Below are 16,320 nucleotides of genomic sequence, written 5' to 3'. Positions count from 1 at the left end.
GTCACTCTTTGTTAGACCTTTGTCAAACAACAGGCTTTGCATATTGTGCAAGGCATTGATGAGAAGTGTGGGAACAGGACATTAACATGCCTACGGGACAGTTTCTAAAAGAAAGTGCACTAATGTAAATAAAAGCAGAAGCTTATAATCATATGTTAAGAGCCTCCTTCTGCTTGCTGCAGAATCATTTACATTTACTTTTCATATTATATGTGCAAATGATACAGTTTTATATGTAGTAAGTAGTTTTCATAGATTTTATCGATAGTTTTAATAAATGAATATTTAGATGATAACTATAGACGAAGCTTTCAGGATATAGAAAAGAATACAAGTCTCTGCTTGCCTTTCTACAAAATTGCTGCACGGCACTGAAGCTGGTTTTATGATCCCGCAAACTTGGCCGTCCCCATACACTATTCCGGTCTGACAGAAGCGGAATTTATGATTAAGCAGGTAACCCATTTGCTGTCCACATCACTCCAGGGAGCTCGACCATAAAAGCAGCTTGATCATGTGTTGTCTGGGCATTGGCTGGGTCTTTTGTACAGTTACTCGAAGAGACTGAGAGGGAAAAGATTAGAAATGAGTATCCTCATAATTTTTTAGTGCTCAACAAAAGTTTTAAAAAACTAACTTAAATATTTTCCAAATCTCACTAGTGGTATATATAACGCATTTTATCTGTGGTTTTGGTTTTGATTATAATGCCCCAACAGTGACATTTTCAGGTAAGAGGTGGTCTTGCGGTTTGAGTGGGTGTGGGCAACAGAGAAGGGGGGCAATGGTGACTAAGGTTAATGTACTACATTTTTTTCATCTTGATATGCCATTGGACAGACAACAAAGAAAACAAACAAAAATCAGACCACGAAAAAAAAATAGCAATGGAAGACATTAAGAAAAAATTACAATGGATCATTTTGAATATAAAGTTGAAATTAAAAGATTGCAGTTGTTGTTTCAAGACAAACTGTTTCCCCATATGTGTATTTGTGTGTATTTTTGTTCTTGTGGAGTTGTGAAATGTTGAAAAAAGTAGTTATATTTCAAAGTACGAATCAAATGAAGAAACAGGGGTTCTTGCTCTGCCCATTCTAAAGGATGTATCGATGTGTATCAGGTGTGGACTTGTGTGTTAATCCCAGAGTGCATTTTTTCGAATTCTTCTTTCAGCTGCTCCCTATAAGGGTCACCACATCAGCCTCTATCTGCCGCTAACATCCTTTTCTATCACAGCCCTCTCCATGTCCTCCACCCTATGTCACGGTCTGCGGGGCAGACCGCGTGGAGAGAGAGTGAAGGACCCAGGAGCAGACACAGGCAAGGAGGCAGAACTGAACTTTAAACAAAAGGCGAGCCTTTATTGTGGCTGATACAAAGGCATAACAAAACAGCAGGGACAGTGGCTACCTAAACTAAAACCTAAATTGGAGAAACTAAGAACGGTGAAAACTACAACAATGACGACTGAGATGACTATAAACAAGACTTAGTGCAGGGACATGAAAGAACTAAGAAACGTATACTAGAACAAGGAATATGACCTGCACAGAGTCTTGAAACCTGACATGACCTGAGGGAAGAAACACAGACGACACGACACTGACAAAGAGAAACACGGGGCTAAAATACTCTGAGGGATAACGAGGGGAATGCGACACAGCAGGAGAAATCAGCTGGGAGTAATTGAAAAGAGGAGACAGGGGAAGCAAAACTGAACACACTGACATAAGACCTTCAAAGTAAAACAGGAAACAATTCACGAAGACGCAGACTTGACACTGAACTAAACCTACACTAAACACGAGGGCACAAAACACAAAACCTAAGGACAAAACCCTAAACCAGAATAAACTGAAACATAGAATTATAATAATAATTGACAAAGCATAACAAGAGAATCAGAATACAAACCATAATACAGAAGAATATTAAAAAAAACCAAAATACTGGGTCAAAATTACACAGAACTGTGACACCCTAACCTCCTCTTCTTTTGTCTTCTTTTTCTACTCGCGCCTTGCAGCTCAACCTTCAACATCCTCTGTACATGTCCAAACCATCTCAGCCTTGATTCTCTATGTTTGCCTTCATCTTGAGCTGTGAGTCAGCTGTGAGCTGAGCATCCTTATCTGCTTCAGTGGCACCGCTGTACATATATCAAAATATATATTTAAGTATTTCTCTACTAATACTTGTTTCAGAGCCACATCGCTACTCTCTGTTCCAACTTGTGGCCCATTTCAAGTGTGTTACAGTGCCCTTTCTGAAATGATATATGTGACACAACATAAAGCTGTGCAGATTGGCCAAATAAACTTAGTACAAAAAGTATAGACACTTATGTTTGGTTGATGATTTCCTTGTTGTAACAATGCTTGTTCCCAGTAAATCTCACACTGTTTATGTCTCCTTAAATGGCCCCAAATTTGTAAGGAAATGCATCTGTGGCTGGAGCAGTAGAGTTGAGTATGTATCGTGTCCGTGAAAATCTTTCCATACATAAGCGCTTTTTCTTCACCACAACAGACCGGTACAGCATCCGCATCACTGCCGCAGCACCAATCCGTCTGTCGACTTGTATAAATAAAAGTGAATTGAATTGAATTTATAAGTTAAAAGTATCTATATCAGTCTTGGCATTGGCAATAATGACCCTGGTCCTGGTTTAGGGCGAATACCAACATCGTAGTATCGCACCACTAACGTTAATCCTTCATCACGCTGAGGATTACCTACAGTCCTTTGCCATTTCTAGTCAGTGCGGGATAACTTTTGACACTAGATGGTGACATTGTCCTATTTAGCTGTATTTTTTTTTATTATTATTATTTTTTGTTGCCAGAACTTTCTTTACGCATCAGTACAAACAAAAAGGCTACTTGAACCTTTTTAACTATGTTACAAGCCCAACGTAAACATCTGCGCCATGACACGAGGAGAAAAAAAGGATATGTTTAGGGTGTAAGGAGACTGATGTCCGTTTGTTATTGTCTCTCCATGCCTTCTGTCACAATCTGAAAGCAGGGACTCACACACGTTCGTACAGCTGGGAGGTCACAGGTCCGGGAAGGTGAACAAGAAAGGGAAAAATCACTCACAAGTCACGAAGGTAGGGCGTAAAAGTACAAGACCACGGGAGCTGGGAGGAAAGACTAACGTCAGTAGCACAATCATCCAGCGATGAGAAGATAAAAAAATATCTTAAACAGTACTATGTATTAAACTGACAGATTTAATTACTCGGGTACTGAAGGTGCCATAGCGCCATTTTATTTTTTGAATTCCAGTTCAGTTCTTGACCACTAATGGTGAAAAGATAGTATACAATAGATGTCTAGATCTGTGGCTTAACATTTAAAAAAAAAAAAGCTAGGAGAAAAAGACTAAAACCAGACCAAAGGTTTCATCCTGATGCCTCACTTAAACTGCCACTTTAAGCCACTTTAAGCCTCCAGGAGCAGGTTCCATCTTTGCAGGTAATGTGTAATACACTGCAAAGAAACATTATCAATGTAATTCAGAAGTTAATTTGAGTGGTTTATGAGATTATTCGTGTTAAAAAAAAATAACAAAACTCATATATCTTTACTATTCTTTGAACACATTTTCATGGAAATGAGCAATTATTTAGAACGAATAACAATAAACAACGAGAACAGATAAGAGAAAAGAGCAAATGTCAGACTAATGTGGATATTTTTTACAGCGGGTAAGGCGGGACTTGTTCTGAGAAGTGAAAGTAAAAGCGAAAACTTCTGAGAAGCACCTACACAAACTGACGCACCGTGACAAGGGTTTTCTTTGATTTTTAGTCTTTTACTTTAGAATCAGCACCTAATATGCTGCACAGTCTGAATTCCTATGCGCTTCAGCCGGGAGGTTTCTCTTTTGAGAACAGCCGCAGGTACACAAACTGGATTTAACAGCGTTTACAAAAATAGCTTTACGACATTAATGGCGGAACAAAAAAATGATTAGCGGTTAGCGATTTCACACTATGAGCCTCTCTGTCTTCCTTTTTCTCTGCCGTGTCATTACCAGGAATGCCGTGCTGGAGTCTAATTTGTCTCAGGCTGGTTACAAAGCTCCTAATGCCAGGAAGACAGGCACCACCATTGCTGGAATTGTATACAAGGTTTGGATTAATCATCAGTGGTTGGACAACACTAGTAATACACTAGGAGGCTGAATTAGTATTTAAAGTGTGTTAACTTTTATATTTCCTTTTTGTGGTGTTAGGATGGAGTCATCTTAGGAGCGGATACCAGAGCTACAGATGACATGGTTGTGGCTGACAAAAACTGCATGAAAATTCACTACATTGCTCCAAAAATCTAGTAAGTTTACTCATTAATTTCACAAGACAAGTCGAATTGACTCCTCACTCACTTTGAAGATAGCTCTCACCAGAAAACAAGACCCCCGATGGCGGCAAGGCTCCTAGCATGCCAGCTTCATTTCATTCAGTTTCTTGATTTCTTTCCTGATGTCAAGATTTAAACCAGTATGGCACATCAGCCAGCCATCTGCCTGAATCAGCTTACAAACTAAATGGTCACATTCCAAAGTCTACCTCTTGTGGCCCCTATCTGCCCGTCTAGTGCAGATTCTGCCATCATGCTCTCTTCAGAGAAAAACATTCCAATAGCTAGAATGCAAATACTATTGCTAACATTTAGATTTTTGCTTCAAAGCTTGCTGATGCCTTTTCAGTTCCTGACTTGGTCAATGCCTCCTTAGTTCTTATGTCTCCTCCTTGTCCCCTGGTGCCCCTTTTCTGATGCTTCTCCAGTTCCAGGGCAGGAGGTGCACCACACATCATCAGAGCAAATTGGCGCCTTCCTGGGTGTCATACACATGGACAGCTATAGACACTATGGATGCATTGTTATACTGATACTTATACTTGCTGATCCAAGGGTCTACTTGGGAGGACAGACTTAATTTTCAAAATGAGGACAAATTCAGCAACTATATGGCTTATTTTCTTTCTTCAGATCTCTCTCCTTCTCTCTTAAAAACACAAAAAACAAAGAGACAAAAAATAAAAATAAAAACAGAGAGGGATAATAAGACTTGAGGCAATACATGGTAGTTCAGTGCCATGTATCTCCAAAACATGTATAAAAATGTACAAAAGTACAAAAATGTGGCTTTTTTTCTTTTTGCGTCAAAGGCTAAGCAGAGATACTTATGCCATGTTCATCAAACAGGTTATTGTTTGACTTGTCTAACTATTTTTTGTATGTTTTGTAGCTGCTGTGGAGCTGGTGTTGCTGCAGATGCAGAGATAACTACACAAATCATGTCATCCAATGTGGAACTTCACATGCTCAACACTGGGCGACCCCCACTTGTTGCTATGGTTACCAGACAGCTCAAACAAATGCTGTTCAGGTGAGAGCAATAGAGTATAAGTAAGTAAGTAATAGTTGGATGCTAAACAAGCGATATTCAAATTGTGGGGCATAGAGCTGCTATGGTTGGGTAAAGCTAACTTATTATGGGAAAATAAACAAGGGTTACAGACTATTATTTTACTAAAATTTAAATTAGATAATTTTCTATCGTTAGCTTCTGAACTAGGGCATGAAATGCTTGCTGGGGTGATAAGCACTTGTGTACCCTTATTCTCTCTGTACTCTATTGTTTTTGTTTTGTTGCTTATTCACATGTGCACATTTTGGAGGATGTGCTCCGTATTCCTGTAACAAAAAAGCAGGATGTTGTGGTAATGCCATCTGTTTGATTTGTCAGGTACCAGGGTCACATGGGGTCATCTCTGATTGTTGGAGGAGTTGATGTGACTGGAGCTCACCTGTACAGTGTTTACCCTCATGGCTCTTATGACAAACTGCCTTTTCTCACCATGGGTATGTATATGTTTAGTGTACTGTTTACTATATGTGCAGAATGCTGTGGCAGGTGTCTGAGTTTTCTAGAAGAAAAATCAAATAATTTTAAAAGTTGGAACTCGGTTTAAAACATAAATAAAAATAGAATCCAGCAGTTTGCAAATCTCATAAATTAATATTTTATTGACCATATAACATATTATAAACATACCAAATGCCTAAACTGAGATGTTTTACTACTTTATGATAAATACAGTACTGTGCAAAAGTCTTGAGGCACCTGTTATTGCTTTTTATTTTGCTATGAAAGTAGCAAATAGAAGCAGTAATTTTGAAATGTGCAAACACATATGCAAGTTGCAGAGGGTCTAATGTGTCTGGGATGGCTTCTTTGGTATGGGACATGACTATCCTCTCAAAGCACAACTGAAGTGAGTGCGATGGGGCAATAGTCATTCAAGCAGGTTATGTTGTTTCTCTTGGGGAAGGGCACTATGGTGGTGGACTTGAAGCATGTGGGCACAGCTGACTGGGTGAGGGACAAATTGAAAATGTCTGTAAAAACCTGAGCCAGCTCTGAAGAGCAGACCCTCAAATCACGGCCAGGGATGTTGTCAGGGCTGGCTGCTTTTCAGGGGTTAGTCCTCCTCAGAACCTTGCATACCTCAGTCGAAGTCGCAGTGTGTGAAGAGCTCTGTGCCGCCTCTGCTGGTAGAATGCCTCTGTGTTGGTTGGTGTTGAAGGTGTCGAAGCGAGCGTAGAACTCATTCGGCTCGTCTGGTAACGTGTTGCAGCTGACTGTGACCCTGCTTCTCCTCTGCTGGAAATCAGTGATGTGTTGCAGGCCCTGCCACATGAATCTGGAATCTGAGTTGTTGTAATATCCTTCCAGCTTCAGTCTGGCTCTTGGCTTCTCTGATGGTAACCAGGGAAGCCAGTATGCATCAGTGGTTACCACTGATGCATATTCCTCTAAATTCACAGAACTGTGCTCTCTCAGGGCAGCAGTCTTAAACACACCCCAGTTTGTCCTGAAGCACCGAATCATTCTCTTCATTCCAAATTTAATAATTTTACTTGCTGGGAGGGCTCATTTGAGGAGCTGCCAGTATGAATGGAGCAGCTCCCATTTTGGATTCGTGAGACAGTAACCCTCTCTACTTTTACGATTAGGCTAAAAACTCTCATTTTCGACAAAACCTAATGTTAGAGCTCGATCAGGTGACCCTAAATCCTCCTTTAGTAATGCTGCAGTAGGCTTAAGCATTTCTTCTTCACTCATCTCCTTTCACTCTGTTGTGTATTTATACACCACCACTGTATTTAATCATTAGCAATTAATAAACTCTGGCTTCTCCTGTAGTTTGCCTTTTGTGTTCTTCCTCTCTCTGTTCTCTTCTCTTCCCCCTTACCTCAAATGACCTCAGCACATAACTGCACCTCCTTGAGCCTGGTTCTGCTGGGCTTTTGTTCCTGTTAAAAATGATTTTTTTTTGACAAGAAGAAAACTCCTCACCAATTCCTTTCTTTCTAATACTGTACGGTCTTTACCTCACAATATACACAGCCTTGGGGTGACTTGCTTTGAATTGATGCTATATAAACTGCAGGCTGCTAGTAACAAAGTTCTTAATGATACAATTTAAAATAGGTTCTTTGGTATGTTTTCTGTCTTTTATATGTATAGACATAAAACGGATTCATCCCTTTAGGTTCCTCTTTAATGTTTGAGTGAGTCAGGTCAGTGTTTGTTCCTCATAAAACTGTGAAGACCTTGAATATCTCATCACAGTATAAAGTACATGTTTATACACTACATATGCCCAGGAAGACTTCCAGAAATGACTGTCTTCCAGAGGTAGGAAGTAACAAAGGTATTTGTACTTTATTATCTATTTTTTTTACTTTTGAACCCTACATTTTTACACAAATATTTGTTATTCCTCTCTCCCTGCTTGCATCATACAGATTCAAGCTGAGTACATTCATTAGAATTACAATTTAGATGAAGAAGTATAATCCTGTTAAGAGCAAGAAAATGACATTTATTTGTGTTGATTTCAGTATAGATTTGTTGAATCCAACTGCGAACAGCACCATCACTAATTTCATTCATACTGTGATGGACCAGCAGTGAAGGAAACTTAGGCACAGGTTAAAGTCCAAAAAAAGGATTTTTTATTTAACCCAAAAACATAATTGGTTAAATCATTCAAAAAGAATCAAAATCTTGGGCCCATAAAAGAGGTCAAAATTACAGAACTCTACTCAAAGTTAACAAACAATACTGATAACTCAAACAAACTGACCTAACTTAACGAGACAAAGGGGAAAGTTAAATAGTGGCTGATCAGCCCACAAAAAACACAAGGGGTAAAACACACGGTCGGAGACAATGTCTTGTGGAATGCCGTGAAGGCGAAAAACGTGCTGGGTTAGGAGCTGGGCGGTTTCCAGTGCGGTGGGGAGTTTGGCAAGGGCAACAAAATGGGCAGCTTTAGAGAAGCGGTCAATGATTGTGAGTATTACGGTGTTACCAGAGGATGGAGGAAGGCCGGTGATGAAGTCCAGAGCGATGTGCGACCATGGCCGGCCGGGGACGGGCAGCGGTCTGAGGAGTCCTGATGGAGGAGCGTTCGACGACTTATTTCGAGCGCACACCGGGCATGCCGCCACATATTCTCGGACGTCCTGAGAAAGAGATGGCCACCAGAACAACCGTTGTAAAAAAGTGATAGTGCGGTTCTTACCCGGATGGCAGGCAAATCTCGCGGCGTGGCCCCAATGGATAACTTTACTCCTGGCCGCCGAGGGAACATACAGTCTGCCTTCCAGACCAGTTCCGGGGTCGGGTTCCTTTTGCTGGGCATCCCGGATCACCTTTTCGATCTCCCAGGTAAGAACCCCCACAATGCAGGAGGCGGGCAGAATGGGCCTCTCTTTCTCCTCCGGGTTGACGTCAGGTGCGAACTGGCGTGACAAGGCGTCCGGTTTCGTGTTCCTGGACCCGGGTCTGTAGGTAATGGTCAGGTTGAATCGAGTGAAAAACAATGCCCACCTGGCTTGCCGGGCGTTCAGACGCTTTGCCGCTTGGAGGTAGGCGAGATTCTTGTGGTCGGTCCAAACTACTACTGGATGCTCGCTCCCTTCCAGCCAATGCCGCCATTCCTCCAGCGCCAGCTTGATGGCCAGAACCTCCAGAACCCTCTGTTTGGGTTCTGGAGAAAATCAAGATGTCATCAAGATAAACAAACACAAAGTGGTTAAGAAAATCTCGCAGAACATCATTCACCAATGCCTGGAACACAGCGGGGGCGTTGGTAAGCCCAAATGGCATTACCAGATATTCAAAGTGGCCCAGGTGGGTGTTGAAAGCCATCTTCCACTCGTCCCCCTCACGGATACGAACCAGATGATAGGCATTGCGGAGGTCGAGTTTGGTGAAAATGGTGGCTCCCTGGAGGAGCTCAAAAGCTGATGCCAGAAGAGGAAGAGGGTATTTATTTTTGACCGTGATTTTATTTAGTCCCCGGAAATCTATGCAGGGGCGTAGGGTCTTGTCTTTCTTTTCGACAAAGAAAAACCCAGCACCCAGAGGGGAAGTGGATGGGCGAATGATGCCAGCAGCCAAGGAGTCTGTTATGTAGAGCTCCATAGACTCACGCTCGGGCTTAGAGATGTTATAGAGGCGGCTTGAGGGCAAGGGTGCACCAGGGAGCAAGTCTATCCCGCAGTCATACGGGCGATGGGGCGGCAGCGATTGGGCCCTGTCCTTGCTAAACACCTGACTCAGGTCGTGGTAATCCGCAGGCACAGAAGACAAATCGGGTGGAGCGGGCAGCTCAGCTGGGTCAGTTGTCATGCAGGCAGGCACTGCAGAGCGTAAACACTGCCCGTGGCAATACGTGCTCCACCCAGTGATACACCCCCTAGCCCAGTCTATCTGCGGGTTATGCTGCTGAAGCCAGGGAAAACCCAAAACTGTATGATTGCCGGACAGGGTGAGTGTAATTTCTTGGGTGCGGTGAGAGACAGAAGCTAGTGTACTGCCGTTAAGCGCCGAAACCTCGAGTGTTTCAGGGAGAGGAACGACTGGCAAACCCATCTTGAAGGCCAGAGCCTCATCCACAAAACTTTGCTCGGCCCCAGAGTCAATTACAACGTTACATGGGTGAATGCAGGAAAGAAACTGTAATTTCGCGGGACAGCTGAGGTGGAGAACCGAACTCACAGGTGCACCCGTCAGTATCCCCACCTTTACTGACGGGCAGACTCTTTTGACCGAGAGGGGCAGGCGTCCGCGAAATGCCCCTTCTTCCCGCACTCAAAGCACTCACCCACCAGTCGTCTTCTTCTCCGGGTGAATCTAGTCCGCCCCAGTTGCATGGGTTGCTCCTCATCAGCCGGAGAGTCAGGTTCCTCCTCCCTCCATTCCAGCGAGGGAAGTCCAGTTGGAACTCCCACGCCCCCTGCTGACCGCCGCCCATCTCCAGATCGCCTGCCAAACTCTCGCATATGGTCATCCAGACTGATACACAAATTCACCAAGGCACTCAACGATTTAGGTAGCTCTTTGGTTGCCAACTCACGTTTGATGTTCTCATTTAGGCTGTTTAAGAAAGCCCCTCGGAGTGCCTTCTCCTCCCAGCCGGCTTCTTCGGACAGGATCCAAAAATCTACGGAGAAGTCAGCCACGCTCCTCCGGCCCTGTTTCAATGTAAACAAACGATGAGCAGCACTGTCTGGGTTAGACCCCTTATCAAATACACATCGAAATTTGCTTAAGAAGTTACTGTATGAGATAGAGGGCTGAGCGCTCAGCACCTCTTGAGCCCACTGCAGAGCCCGTCCAGTCATTAGCTCGACCATAAAGGTGATTTTGGCAATGTCAGAGGCATACGCTTGAGTCTGCTGCCTAAACACCAAGGAGCATTGAGTCAAAAACCCCCGACATTTATCCAGGTCCCCGCCGAATTTCTCAGGCACCGGCAACGTGTGTTCACGTCGTGGCGGGGGTGGAGATGGCGGAAGGGGAGACGCCGCTGCTTCGTCTAGCAAGGCTACAGGTGGTTGTGGTTGTGCAGGGCCCCCCTGTGGCTGAATGGGTGCCCTGGGTGTAGCGAGCAACATACCTTTTAGCTCCGATACCACCTGTAGTAACGCGGACTGCTCCTCGGCGACATGCTGCAGCATTTCAGCCTGGAGCGCGATCTCGCGCTGGAGGGGGGGTAGAGTCCGCTGAGTCCATTGCTGACTGGATTGTTCTGTCACGGCTAATGGAAGGTATGGACTCAGGCGCGGAACTCTGGGTTGAAGCAGACAGTGCGTTTATTTACAGTGCTTGAAATACAGTCTTTAAACAGCGTGATATCCAACAATGTCCTTTCTCTCAATTCCCAAAAGTGGTGAAGGTGAATTTCCCCGTGAGGTCTGTGTGCACTCCTTCCATGTGAGTTCCTCCTCCCGAAAACACCAGTGAATCCTTTTTCTCCACTCCTCCATCCCGTACTTCTCCACCTGAGAGACGAGCAAACACAACAGCGGATAAGAAGGCTTGCCTTGCTATGCGGGTTACAAGATCACGAGCACACTTAGCTACCGAGCTCCGAGTACAATCCAGCGTCGTCTGGACACACCGTTAAATACCTCCGCTTAGTGAGGAATGATTAGCGGCAGCTGGAGCTGAAGATTACACTTCCGGGTCAGAGGTCGGCCATTCTCACTCTCTCGGAGGCGCCGCTCCTAGGCATAGCCAGACCCGCAGAATAGGGAGGGAGAGAGAAAGAGAGGAAGGCGCACACACATCACAAATAAACACGCAGGTCGTCCGGGGAGGACCGTCCAACCGTGACAAGAATAACATGAAAAACATGTGGACAATACTAAATAACATTGTAAATAAAGGAACTAAGGGATTAGAATATCAAAATAACTTCCAAATACAAAATACTGTACAATGATCAGTGACTTAAAAGAAATTGCAAATGGTTTTAATGACTTTTTTCTTGATTTTGATCCTGTCTTGGCTTAAGGAATTGTAAAAACTGGACACGCTCCTAAAACTAAAACTATTAATGTAGCAAACTCAATGTTTATAAGGGGAGTAGATGAAGAGGAAATTATTTATGTAGTTACATCCTTTAACTCCAAAAAATTAACTAACTGACTGTGATGGCATTCTTATGAATTGAATTAAAGGTATTATTGGATGTATTGTGAAACCATTTACCTACATTTGTAATCTGTCATAACAGAATGGTGTATTCCCTGATAAGATGAAAATTGCAAAGTTAGTTCCAATATATAAAGCTGGAGATAAAATATTCTCACAAACTATCAGCCCATCTCTTTAATACCACAGTTCTCTAAGATACTGGAAAAATATTTTAAAATAGATTGTATGAGTTTATCACAAAAAACAGTGAATAGCAATATGGATTTAGATGCAAAAGCACCACAACACATATGTTAATGAAGTTTATAGATACAGTAACAACTGCTATTGAAATCAAAGAATATGCTGTCAGAGATTTTTTTAGATTAGAAAAAGGATTTGATAAAGTCGATCACAACCTTTTAATTAACAAACTATGTACATGTTGGGGTCAGAGCTGTGGCATTATCATGGGTTAACAGTTACCTTAAAAACCAGAAACTGTTTTTATTTTATCCAAATAAATGCCATAAAATCAAAACTGAAACCCACTGTGTGTGGAGTTCCCCAAGGATGGGTTTTGGGGCCACTGCTTTTCATATTGTACATTAATGAGATATGTGCAATTTCAAAGTCTTTGAAAATAATATTATTTGCAGACGATACAAAATTACTGTGCTGTGGAAGTAACTTGGAACAACTTCTGAATGAACTAGAAAATGAATTAAATAATCTGAAGACCTGGTTTGACTATAATAAATTAATATTGAACCTGAGTAGAACAAAATTCATAATATTTGGGAATCACACATATTCTACCAATAGTAAACTGACAATAAATAACATGGCAATTCTCTGGCAATTCTCTACAAGGTTAAGGATCGTATAAATCAAATGCATTATATACTTTTTATTGTTCTATGATACTCCCGTACATGACATATTGTGTGGACGTGTGTGGAAACACGCATAAAGCACACACCCATCCAATTCTGCAAAAAAGAGCAATAAGGATAATAAATAAAACCACTTCAAGAGAACCATCAAATCCACTTTTTATTAAACTGAATATTCTCAGGTTTAAGGATTTAGGTGAACCGTACAATGTACAAAGCAGCAAGTAAATCTTTGCCACACAACATTCAGAACTTTTTCCGGATAAGACCAAATACTCATGACCTGGGAGGAATCCTTATGTTCAGCAAGCCAGTAGTTAGGACTAATGTAAAATGTCACAGCATTACAGTCACAACAGTTAGTGTGTGGAACACCTGTACAAATGAAGTTAAGAAAAAGACATCAATACAAAAATTCACGCAATTGTTTAATAAATGATAAATTGCATGAATATAGGAAATCTTCCTCTCATTGTGTTCTGTTGAAGCCTTGTCCTCATTTTCATAGACTGAGGCAAGAGTGTTTTGGTTTACAAGTTGAATTTTTTTTGTGTGTATGTTTATGTGTTGTATATGAGTCTAGACTTGTATACAGTCAAACATGTGTGGATCATATAATGTCGAATTGTGAATATTGATTTGTAAATAATGGAATTTGAAATAAGGTGGAGGGAACAGAAAAAGTGTAAACTTCACCCTACTCCTTTATGAGCATAAACATTGTGTAGACATAGAGATATTCATGAAAACTTGATGTTTTTAAGTTTTTCTTATCTCTTGTTATTTTACATATATTTACATGTTTGAAAAACATTATTCTATTTATCTCATTTATAAAGACTGTATCTCTGATGGGATTGGTAGTTTGCACATCTGGAAAGCACCATCAGTACTGAATAGGATATATAGAAGTTAGATCATCATATGCTCCCATCCAGATGATGTTTTTTCAAGGTCTTGCATATTTCAGCAAGACAATGCTAAACTGCATTCTGAATCTATCATTTTGTGATGTGTTGCTCCATTCAAAATGATAATATATTTCTTAAAATGCTACATGTTCTTAGTTTATACAAATCATTTTTTCAGTTCATTGCATCCTGTTTTTTTAATACTTCATACAGCATTCCAACTTTCAGTCATAAATTATAATTATAAACATACAGTTGAATGAAAATAATTTTGCCTAGCAACAGACAGTGACAGTAATGGTAATAATAACAATGTTTGGCTCTGATTTTAGGATCTGGAGCAGCAGCTGCTGTCTCTGTATTTGAGGACAGGTTCAAACCAAATATGGAGGTAAGGCATTGTCATGTTCCCTCTTATGACATAGGTAATGAAATAAAGAGTCAAATCTTTAAGAATAAACAAATTGAAGTAATAATGTCCGCAGAATCGGAAATACATATAAATTGAATGAAATTTAATAACATGTCTTCAGTTGGAAGAGGCGAAGCAGCTAGTACGAGATGCCATCGCTGCAGGGATTTTCTGTGACCTGGGTTCAGGCAGTAACGTCGACTTGTGTGTCATCACTGAAGCTGGAGTGGAATATTTGCGTGGCTATGACAAGCCCACAACGAAGGGAAAAAGGTGAGCGATTATTCTATTACACTGTTAATTTGTGTTTTTTCGTTTGTTAATCTGCTGTTCACATAATCAGAGCCCTCAAATTGGCATTTTCATAAAGGACAAAAAGACTAATATGATCACTAAATTCAGCATAATATAGGCATCAACAATAGCAGCAAGAGTGACAAAGCAGTTAAACCAATGCGATTTAACACCAAAGTTCAAAGTTAATCACAATTTAATCACAATTTTTGAACGTCTTGATGCATTCTCAATCATCCAGGAAAGTAAATCTCCAAAAGTTGAATCTGTTCATCTGGACGTAGTGTTTTTTGATCAATGGTCATGAGAATTTGCATAATTATGATTAAGGAACTGACCTCCCAGCCCATTGTTCCTTCAGTGGGCTGGTTTCAGTCATTATGCAAATGTACTGTTTATAAGATTGGGGAAACCTGCAGTCAGCTGAGACTGAAGAAGTCACTTGGATGAGTGACGAAACGTTTCTCCCACAAAAACGCTACGTCCAGATGAACAGATTCAACTTTTGGAGACACAATTTTTGAACTTCTGCTTGTCCACCTGCTTTTCATAGAAAAGCAAAACTGTAGATGCTATGCAGAAAACTTTTCCTGAATCACTGGAAGAAGTTGGGCATTGAGGCCGTTATTGGTTTGGTCAGATTTTCTTGACATTTGACAGTCACTACCAACATATCATAACTGCTTTACATCAAACATGTACAAATCCTCAAGATTATCCCAAAAGAAGTGTCACTCAAACCAGAATTATTCCTACTTTGCTTGTACTCAGAGGAGCACAGTAAACGGCTTCTTTTCAGCTTAACTTTTTATTCAACTTTTGTCCTAAATAAAATAGAATGTGTGGATAAATCTGAAACTGACCTGACAGATTTTTTTTTTCTTTAGGAAATATCGAATCCAAATCCAATTAGATAAATCTAATGCGTTGCATTTTTTCTCTCTCTGTCTTTTCTTTTCAGAGAAGGGCAGTACAGGTATAAGACTGGGACCACCGCTGTCCTGACCAAAACTGTGACACCCCTGTCCCTGAATGTGGTCAATGAATCTGTTCAGATTATGGACACTGAATGAAATTCAACAACATTTTTCAGCTGGAATAAAATGTATTCAGTAGAATAGGATGAATTAAAAAAAAACCTTGTTAAATGATTGGTGTTCGCAAATTTATTTAGTGACCACTGCTGAAAAATACTGGAAGATGGTAACTATTTTTTTTTCTTACTAAAAAAAAATCTATATATAGCAGAACATGATCCGTTGTCTAAAGAATTATTAAGGAATTTATTAAAAATCTCTTTTGGTGACCTACTGGTCTGTGAAAACACAATAAAATCTTCTTTTCATGCATTGCTAATTGCTGAGCTTTATAATGTCACAGCATTATGCTTTATAGTATATATTAGATTATTTATTGAATAATTTGAAGAGTATTATATCACACACTTCTCTGTCTTTTAACAAGTGTTTACATTTCTCATCAATAGCTCCCAAAAGGTTATCTCTAAAGAGCTCCAGACTATGCACGTAGGTGACAGTGAACTCCTATTAGACAAGATTAATCCTAGATCCCAAAGGTTATTTATGCATTCTAAATAATAAGAGAAAAATCAGGGGGAATAAGACAAGGGCTAGTTAAGACATGTGTACCACAAGAATGAAGATCACACTTACTGATTTACACATATCCATCAAAGAATCCAAAAAGTGGGTGAGCAACATTTAATGATTCCTGAAAAAGTACATGGACGATCAGATCACAGCAAGGGTATTCACAGCAAACATGCAGGAAT

The 16,320-nt window shown here is 40.9% G+C and overlaps 1 protein-coding gene across 1 annotated transcript; it reads left to right on the top strand.

The window, feature by feature from the left end:
- Positions 1 to 3,761: 3,761 nt before the first annotated feature.
- On the top strand, positions 3,762 to 15,772 carry psmb10 (proteasome 20S subunit beta 10). Its single transcript, XM_063480540.1, has 8 exons — positions 3,762 to 3,910; positions 4,048 to 4,141; positions 4,246 to 4,343; positions 5,263 to 5,403; positions 5,764 to 5,879; positions 14,155 to 14,213; positions 14,356 to 14,507; positions 15,490 to 15,772. The coding sequence occupies exons 1-8, from the start codon at positions 3,846 to 3,848 to the stop codon at positions 15,599 to 15,601; spliced, it is 837 nt and encodes a 278-aa protein (XP_063336610.1). The 5' UTR covers positions 3,762 to 3,845; the 3' UTR covers positions 15,602 to 15,772.
- Positions 15,773 to 16,320: the final 548 nt, after the last annotated feature.

Source organism: Pelmatolapia mariae, linkage group LG7, assembly GCF_036321145.2.
Source record: "Pelmatolapia mariae isolate MD_Pm_ZW linkage group LG7, Pm_UMD_F_2, whole genome shotgun sequence".
Classification (NCBI taxonomy): Eukaryota; Metazoa; Chordata; class Actinopteri; order Cichliformes; family Cichlidae; genus Pelmatolapia; species Pelmatolapia mariae.
This window is presented reverse-complemented; position numbering and strand designations above follow the sequence as displayed.

Excerpts from the sequence above, each read along its gene's own strand:
- psmb10 (XM_063480540.1), top strand. The coding sequence starts at position 3,846 with ATGCTGCACAGTCTGAATTCCTATGCGCTTCAGCCGGGAGGTTTCTCT. Across the intron at positions 4,344-5,262 it reads TACATTGCTCCAAAAATCTA|CTGCTGTGGAGCTGGTGTTG; the intron begins GTAAGTTTACTC and ends TATGTTTTGTAG. Across the intron at positions 5,880-14,154 it reads ACTGCCTTTTCTCACCATGG|GATCTGGAGCAGCAGCTGCT; the intron begins GTATGTATATGT and ends CTCTGATTTTAG.